This window comes from Manacus vitellinus, unplaced genomic scaffold (genome assembly GCF_001715985.3).
Source record: "Manacus vitellinus isolate BGI_N305 unplaced genomic scaffold, ASM171598v3 scaffold_12_pilon, whole genome shotgun sequence".
Taxonomy (NCBI): Eukaryota; Metazoa; Chordata; class Aves; order Passeriformes; family Pipridae; genus Manacus; species Manacus vitellinus.
Window position 1 is genome coordinate 12,935,400 of NW_021938949.1, and position 9,065 is coordinate 12,944,464.

The window sequence follows — 9,065 nt, forward strand, 5'->3', positions numbered from 1 at the left end:
TACAGAGATTTCCCTTCCAATAAAGGAAGAACCATCTCCCATATCTAAAATGAGACCAGTAACAGCCAACATCACTACAATGCCAGTGAATACAGTGATATCCCGTCCACCTCCACAAATCCAAATGGCCCCTCCTCCTGTGTCCTTAGAACCAACCACCAGTCTGTCTATAAGTTTGGAAAACCAACTTGAAGCCCTCTTGGATGGAACTTTACCATCAGGTAATGAAATTCCTCAACTGACAGGCAGTAATGAGGACAGAGAGTCCTTTTCTCTAATTGAAGACCTCCAGAATGATCTTCTTAATCACTCGAGCATTTTAGATCACTCTCATTCACCCATGGAAACATCTGACCCACAGTTTACCACTAACAGTTCTTGCCTGTCTCTTGACCTTCCCGATACAAATTTGGACAATATGGAATGGCTGGACATTACAATGCCCAGCTCCTCATCTGGACTCACCCCTCTCAGTTCTGCTGCCCCGAGCGTGTTTTCCACTGACTTTCTAGATCCACAAGATCTACAGTTGCACTGGGATTAAGCTGTAGCCAATGAGAACATGACCTGCAAGTCTCTTCACAGCAGAGGTCCATTATCATACCATCCTGATTGCAGTTCAGATAAATTAAGACAGTAATGTTTGGAAGAACAAATGCTTGAAGCTGATTCCTTATTGATTTTCAAGTTTACAACAGTGAATTACATTATGCACCTACCAGTAATGCAGATCAGGGCCCTCTGAAAGCTGTATGTCACAAGTCAAGAGAGGATGATTGTACTTACTGATTAAAAGTACCCCAAGGTAAATGCATCACAAAGATTTAAGAAAGAAGTTATGTCTCTGACTTTGTAATGCTTAAATGAGCAACACAACGTGGCTAAACTTAGTGAGATGTCAGCTGTCTGTACTGACACAGCGAGCAAATATCTGGGGGAGGGGGAGGAATCACTGCACTTCATTGTTCCTGTGGACAGCCTGAGCCAGGGGCAGAATCCATTGGGAGGGCAAAGGCAAGTAGAAGCACTGGCTGGTTCAGTGAAATTTCATATATCTAATCTCTTAATTTGTTCAAGTTGTTTTTATATTTTGGTTTTGTGGTTTTTAAAACACTTCCCCCATTCTTTAATCATGAGGGAGGAATTTAACTGCATACAAAGGGATATTAAGTGTAACTGCAAGAAATCCACTGTAGCTATGCCAGGTAATATTGAGAACACTGAATTTTCTATAGCAATGCTCTGGATTAAATAGATAGGTTTTAATGTGTATATCAGACAGTTATTTGTATACTCTTTTAACATTACATAGCTTATTTTTGTGGACAGAGGGGAACACAGTGGTCTTCAAACAAGAGATTACTCTAATGGAAATAAATATCCTACTTTGCTTTGTGTTTGAGGATATTTGTTAGATCATTGAATCCAGTATCTCAGCAGATTAGAACAGTTTGAGGAAGTAGAAAAGTTTAATTAATGCTTTTGTACACTATGATCCTGCAAGCATCTATGCAAGAATAGTCCCAATGCCCCCAGTAAAAGATGTTTGTAGGATGAGATCAAGTTGCAGGGGACAGTACTGACAGGACAACCATCATTTTTTAATGAGTACTTTATCTATAGAACAGTTTTGTCTACCACTACATAACATCAGGGAAGCCAACAGAGAAGCTGCTCAGTGAGAATCCTAATAGTATCAGGATGTACTGTTTTGTGATAAGAAGGCATATTTCATACCTGAAACAGATAATAGCAAAAATTAAGCTCTTACCTCACAGCACAGCACATGAAAATACTATTTTTTTAAAGCCCTCAGTTGTTGTCTTCAGAGTCTATTATGAAAGCAGTTAGGAAGACGAGCAAAAAATGCAAATAGAATTAATATACTTTGACATTCTATGGTTGTCTCTCAGGTAATAGCTGTTAAATGTTGCCATAGATGATGGAGGCTGATAATCAAACAAAATTGGAATTATTTCTTACTAGGGAATTCTTAAACTAAGACAAAAGGAAACAGTCCCCTGTTTCCTGAAACAGGGAAACGTGGTATGTTTTCTGGTCTGAAAACGGATCTCATTGCATCATTCTTTCTTCCCCACTAACCTATAAAAATGTTTTGTAGGAATGAATGAACAAATGCCCTGAAGCTTTTGCTTCCTTCTTGGAATAATGACATGTATCAAAGAAATGCTGAAACCAGAAAGTAGCAGTTAACTTTATAGCAACCTTTATCACATTTTTAAAAAACACAATCAGTTATCATCAAACAAAATCCTTTTGCCAAAAAGTTTGTGGAATTAACTGCAAATTTATATCTCCAGATACAATGCAGTCTGGTTTACTACTACTACAGAATTCCATCGGCTTCAGATAAAACAGTGGATTATGTCTCTGATTCAGGGTTTAACCCCCTATCATATCTTTGCATCATATCAGTTACAGCACTTTAAATCATTATATCTCTTCACTAGTTTTACTGGCCAAGATTTACTTCAATATGAAACTAAGTACAGCAAAACAATCAATGGAGATTTTAATTACACCAAGTTGAAAGACATATTTCCTTATTCCTTCTTGCTGTGCCTCCAGTACTTGAGTACAGTATTACATGTGGACTGTCTGCCTTAAGCTTTGATGGTTTAGGACTCTTCGAGAACATTGAACACTCACATTCAACTTTTTGCATTCCTTTTTACCATACTCTCTTGGGAGCTAATACTCTGAGATACTAAGTGCCCTCAGCTGTTAGGAGAAAAAGAATTAAGGACTCCTGGTCTGGTAGGAACAACTCTGAATGAAATGTAGTGTTCTGCAGTACTGTCAGTTTATTATGTGTGATACACCAGACATCATACCACATTTGTGTGGTTAGAATTATCCCTTTTTGACCCTGCCTTCTGATTAAATAAGAGGCAAGTAAATTGATTTTTAGAGGACAAATTAACCTAGAGCAACTGTACTGTCATTTTTGATGTGCATGTAAATAGAGCTTGAAACTGGCAGAGTCATCTTGCTACCAAACTATCGTTCTTGGCAGTGTAGAATGTTAACTAACCCATAGGAATCTGTGTGCAGAAATAAACCCAAACAGTTGAGCTGTCTTGTTAGCAGTACAGTGTAGCTTTCTACTCTTTGAAAAAATAAATTTTAAAAATTAAGGGATCATTTTAGTTTCTGAAGTACAACTATTCTAGTGTAGGGAATGTGTGATTACTTTTTTGTACATTTCAGAATTGTGTATTAAACCTTATATAAAATGGTTTGCTTTAGACTTTGTTCTGAAATGTGATATGTTTGCCATAGTTGTATATGCCTGTTTATGGCAGAAATAGGTTTTGCTTAGACTTTTGTGTGTGCATGTTTTACATGAACATTTTTGTAGCACAAATACATCTTAGAAATTGAACCGTGACTGTGCAGTTGGACTGTACAGAACTGAATATTTCTCATTAAGAGAACAGTTGCAAAGGAATGCACTGGCACTCCATTTGCCATGTAATGGCTGCAGTGTACTAACAGAATGCATTCTATCAAATGTCTTGGTAGGTCCTTCAGAGTAATTAAGAACACCATTTTATCTGTGTGAAAATCAAAAGTTGGTGTTTACACTTCTAGACAGAGAGAGCTCAGACACGTTTTAAAGGCTGATGTTAATCAGGAGGAGTCACATCCTGCTTTCAGTGCAGAAATGGTGTTTGTTACACACTTCTAGTGCCATTCAGCAGCAGTTACAGCAAGCAAGTTTACAGCAAAATTCTGTTTGACATTATAAATAGTTACAAAAGCATTGTCATAAATACAGCAGTTCTCCCTGAGAATAAAATTAATTTATGGCAGTTGTTCTCTACAGAAATTTGGAGTGTAATCCAGCAATGTGGGCTTGCAAAATCTGACCTTTAAAAAGCTGAGGCCACAGCTTTTGGGAAGAATCACTAAATACTGGCATTTCTCTCCCAGGTATTTCTAAATTCACCAACAAGAGTCACGTTCAGGGAACGTGGTGATGATCAAAACAGAGTGGTCAGTATTAAACTTTTCTGTTACATAATCTCAAACATCCAGATGCCTCAAAAGTGTAGGCACCACAATTGGAACCGAGGCACAAGCTGCTGAACTATTTTCAAGACAGAGGAAATGCAATCACAGAATCCATTGAACTGGAAGGGCATTATGTAATCAAAACACAGGAAAGCTCACCGATGTAAACAATTATTATTATCTGGATGGCATCTTCAGTGTATTATAAACTTAAAGCAAACTCTATTAAAACTGGAAAAAAAAACCTCTTCCACTTATCTCCAGCAAATGTTCTGTTGAAACCCTTTATATTGTGGTCTATTAAATTGCCTTTGGATGACTTCTAGACCTCAGTGCAGATGGTATTTTATGTGAGATACGTGGAACTGAGTTGCACATAGTACATACATGGCCAATAAAGAGCAGCCATTAAAACCTGAAGTAATCTCAAATATTCCTTTTATACCAGTTTGCTAGGTAAAGTGCAAAAAAGAGACACCTACATCATTCTGTAGTGTCCAATACTGAATATAAAGACTTTTTAAGTTAAAAGTGCATAAATGTATTTGTAGAAATCTAGCCAAAAAAAAAAAAAAGCCATTCTAGCTATGAGAGCAAATTCTCAAATAAAAGCAGGGAATGGTTAATAACTATATAATCACATTATTTTTGTAAAAAATACAGCTCAGATATTCAAAAGACAGCCTAAAATAAATTATAATAATATAAAATTTAAATAGGAACCAAAGCATTGCCATTTATATTGCCAAAGGAGGCACTTTGTACTTTGAAGCATAGGAAATTAAACCCCCAAAAGTGTTACCCATACTTTTTTAAAAATCAAGGATGTAGATACTTTCAAAGCTGTTTTTGATGTTTAACAGTACAGATTTGTTTTTGTTGTTTGAGAAATTTGTAGTAAGTAATAGCACAGGCTTTTTTCCAGATAGGATTTCCTTCACAGAACTGCTTGCAGTAGGAACAACGCTAACCCCAGGAGCTGTTCCTCTTCTTGTTTTCACGGTCATAATTATGTCTTAGCATCTCATTTTGTGAAAAGAAGAAGACAGACACCTGTCTCTGGGGCCCTCTTCATTTAAGCACTACTTTACTAAATGCAAATTATGGCAATCAGGGCGTCAGTTTATGTATTGCCTTTCTATAAGAAACCATGATGCCTTTGTATTTGCTGTTTGCACCCCTGAAATCAATTCCATACGTTTGAATGCCATATGTTTTGCACATTGTACTGTATATATGTAATGCATACTGTATTTTTATATGTGTACTACATTTATCAAATATTTTGTACATAGTGGCAATATTGTAGCTACTGAGGAAATGTTTGATATTTCAGCATTTTTGCTAAGTGTCTCAAATAAAAAAGGAAAACTGTGTTCATTTGTCTGTGGTTACTTAAAAGTGAAAAATAACATGAATATTAATGAACAAAAATTCTTTTATGAGTCTGAAACATTTGGCCTATGTTCCAAGTACCTTTCTCACACAAAGGAGAAAGAATGAAATCTGCACTTAGACAAACTTCAAAAAACTTGATGATTTCTCTTCAAAACTGGAGCCAAAATCTCTAAGACCAGAGATTTTCTGAACTCTTAGACTTTGGTTTTTTTAAGCAGTACCATTACATAGACTCATAGAATGGCCTGGCTTGGGAGGGACCTTAAAGCTCATGTGGTTCCAACCCCCTGCAATGGGCAGGGACACCTTCCACTAGACCAAGTTGCTCAGAGCTCCATCCAGCCTGGCTCTGAACACTTCCAGGGATGAGCATCCACCTCTCTGGGCAACTCATCCCAGCATCTCACCACCCTCACAGTAAAGAACTTCCTGCTAATATCTAATCTAAACCTACTCCCAGTTTGAATCCATTCCCCCTTGTCCTGCACTTCAATTTATGACTTTCCTGGATTCTTCCAAGGTTTCCAAGATGTGCTGGTTTGTGGGATTTCATATTTGCAGTCTGCATTCTGCTGGGCTTGTGTTCAAGAACACCCCAATGCATTTCCTCAGGAGAATGAGCTATGAGCTGTTTGCACAAGCTTCTTTTCACGATGAAGCTGCTCCATTTCAATATTTACTTCCCCTTGTGAGGGCAGTCCCTGTGCTGATCACCCACCCTTTCCTCAGAGTCTGTTCTGCACTGATGACATCAGAACTCGGCCAAATATTAAAAAACCATAAAGCAGTAAAGCTGCACAAATTAAAAATTACTAATATGCCCTGTAAATTTCATAAAATATCTTTTCTCCATTGTAAAAGTTTGTAGGCTATATATGCCACTAACTTACCTTCAGCCATCACACACCTAACACAAATCCAGCACTTCTGGACTATGCATTTGTGCATTACAGAAATTCCAGCTGGAATATAACAGGCACTTGTTTTGGTGCCAACTGGCAATCTGGGGTTTTGATTGTTTTACAAAGAAATACAAACACAAAGCTCTTCCTCCCAAACTGTGTTCCTATTAGCATTACGATGTAAACACAAAAGAAGGTCTGATAAAACTTGAGATTATGCTGAGTGAATTTCTCCCACAGGCTAAACCCTGGTTTTCAATAAAACCCCAGTTTATTAAAACATGTTCTACAGGTGGCCATTCCTCACATTTGTCTTTACTCTGTACCACATTAAATGCTCTTTACTGCTGCCTATTGGCTTGCTGTGTATTGTACAACTGTTGCCAGTGATATATTTCTTAGAGTATTTGTACTGTCTCAAGTCAGAGATGTTTCTTTCCACTGAGACCTTCCTAGTCCAAAATCAAAATAACCAACTAGAGCACCTGAGACCCAACAGCTAAGGTCTGTTTTTTTGCCTCTAAGTGTTTATCCAAAAATGTACCAACTCTAAGAAATGCTTCCCTTCATGTAAAAAATTACCTGAAGAAGCGTCTCCAGCCTTCCCTGCAGATGAAGGACTGCGAGGCCACTCCACCACAGCACTGCATCATTCCTGAGCCCCTCCGAGACAACTGCTGTGGATTAAAAGTTAAGATGGTGAACAGAAATGTTCGTTCATAAAGCCAGGACAAAGTGTAAGCTCAAGTAATTGCTAACTGAGGAACATTCCAGCTATCCCATAACAAATCTTTATCAACTCAGCTGCACCAAATCTACATAAATACAATTATTCCCCAGGATCTCCTCAGAAGAGTTGGGGGATATGTCAAAAGGCTTGGTTTTGTACATGAAAACAGACATCAAAGACTCTCCTAAAGCAACACCTCCACCTCATATGAGTGAGGCTTAGGGGAGGAAGGAAAAAAACCAGGTGATTATTTTCTCCTTCCAACAAAATCTCTGATGTTATCTTTCAGCAATGGAGTCTTCCAAAGACTTTCCTTTAGGAAGGTCATGTGTTTAATAAAAGGTTGTGTCAGGAGAGAACACTGCATGAGGAGGATTCAGCATGAGGAGAATTCAGCATGAAGAGGAAGGGCTTTCCCATGGAGCTCAAAGAAGGGTAATGACCAGCAAAAAAGACACTTCCAAACAAAAGTATTCAGACAGCAGAAGGGCAATTACATGCTTTTTAAATAAAAATTGCATTTTTAGTTATATAAATTATTGTTGTGATAAATCAGTTCACCATTAAACAGCAGTTTGTTTAGACAGATAGAAACAATTTTTCCAGGCACTGTGAGGAACTTAGGGAATAGCCAAATTTTGTAAACCAAATCAAGTACTTCCTCCTAATCTACACAGAAGATCCTTATGATTTCAAATTGAAGTTTCCATCTCCCCATACAGTTAAGGAAGAACTTGATCAATAGAAGTTATTTTGCCATTAAATACTATTTCTGATGCCAACCAAATGCATTTATTAAAAATGTAGTGTGTTTGAAGAGATAAAACTCACATGAATTCCACAAACAATTCAAACAGCCCCCTTTGTTTCTCCCACCACAAAATCACCTCTCACCTCACAAAGGTCCAAAAGCATGAATAAATCAAATATATGTGAGCTGCACAGGAACTGTGATGGCAAGTTACTTAGCCAGCCCATCAGTCATGTCTGTAGGGATTGGAAAATAGGACTCATCTCCTTTGGGACAGCTATTCCACGGCAGGAGCGAACACGCTTGACAAGGGCTGACTATTCAGTAATGTAATGTGACACCTTTCACTGCAGGTGCAACTAATTCAGATTGCTCTGTTTGCTCCAACACAGGCAGTATAGAGTTATCACAGAGAAGCTGAAAAACGATAACTTTTAAAGCATGAGAACTTGTTCATGCACTCAAGCCATCAGGCATGAGTTTCCCTGATGAGAGTTCAAAAAACATCCCAAGAGGATACAGAAGTATTTCCCTGCTAATTACAGGGTGGTTCAGCTAGATGACCTTTGAAGGTCTCTTCCAAACAGAACTATTCTGGTTCTGCATCAATTTTTTAATGCACCTGCTTTACAGGACCACCAAATTAGCAACTCTGATCTCAACCTTTACAAAGGTACCTCTGTAATATGTTCACGTGCTTCTTCCACAAAAAAACCCAAACCAAAACCAAAAGGGATATAAAACTTGGGTGTTCAGCAGAAGTTTCATGGAGAATTTAAAGGGATCTCCATTAAAGTAACATTAAAAAAAAAAAAAAAAGAAAGAAAAAAAAAACACACAGAAAAAACCCACAAACATTAAATGAAAACTAAAAGCTTTGCTTTCGGGTCACACTTGTAAAAATCTAGGAGACGAAATCTAGAAAAAAAAATGTATTTTAGTATCTTTTTTGTTTCCAAACAGTGAGTTTTTGGAGGGAACAGCTACCAGGTAGCGAGTGCGCTTAAGTTAGCATTTACCATTTAATTATCCCAACGTTTTCAATTTCTGCTTCTCTTCTCGGGGGAGGAAAGTTTCAGTCCCGCTTTGTCCCCTCTCTCCGGTGTCCTGACCGGTCCGAAGCGGCTGCACCGCTCGGGTGCCATCTCCGGGCACGGCGCCCTCACGGCCCCGGGGCCGCTGAGGGCGAGCGGGACGGGCAGAGGGCGGTGCCCTCAGGAACGGCCCCGCAGCTCCCGGGGACAGC

The 9,065-nt window shown here is 38.4% G+C and overlaps 1 protein-coding gene and 1 long non-coding RNA gene across 6 annotated transcripts in view; one reads left to right on the forward strand and one right to left on the reverse strand.

Moving 5' to 3' along the window:
* MRTFB (myocardin related transcription factor B) overlaps nt 1-5,414 on the forward strand; it is a 67,536-nt gene extending 62,122 nt beyond the window's left edge. For all 4 annotated transcript variants that reach the window (XM_029966012.1, XM_029957746.1, XM_029966013.1 and 1 more), the window contains one exon: nt 6-5,414. In XM_029966012.1, coding sequence (XP_029821872.1) covers nt 6-544 — 539 coding nt within the window. In that variant the 3' untranslated portion in view covers nt 545-5,414. The remainder of the gene's footprint in view (nt 1-5) is intronic.
* LOC108638682 overlaps nt 1-9,052 on the reverse strand; it is a 37,155-nt gene extending 28,103 nt beyond the window's left edge. The window contains exons 1-3 of one of the 2 annotated variants that reach the window (XR_001920028.2): nt 8,839-9,052; nt 6,921-7,015; nt 1,022-1,737 (exon numbers count right to left, since the gene is read on the reverse strand). This is a non-coding gene — a long non-coding RNA (uncharacterized LOC108638682). Of the gene's footprint in view, nt 1-1,021; nt 1,738-6,920; nt 7,016-8,838 lie in introns of those variants that run through there. The other variant, XR_001920029.2, reaches the window with a different exon arrangement.
* Between the last annotated feature and the right edge of the window lie 13 nt (nt 9,053-9,065).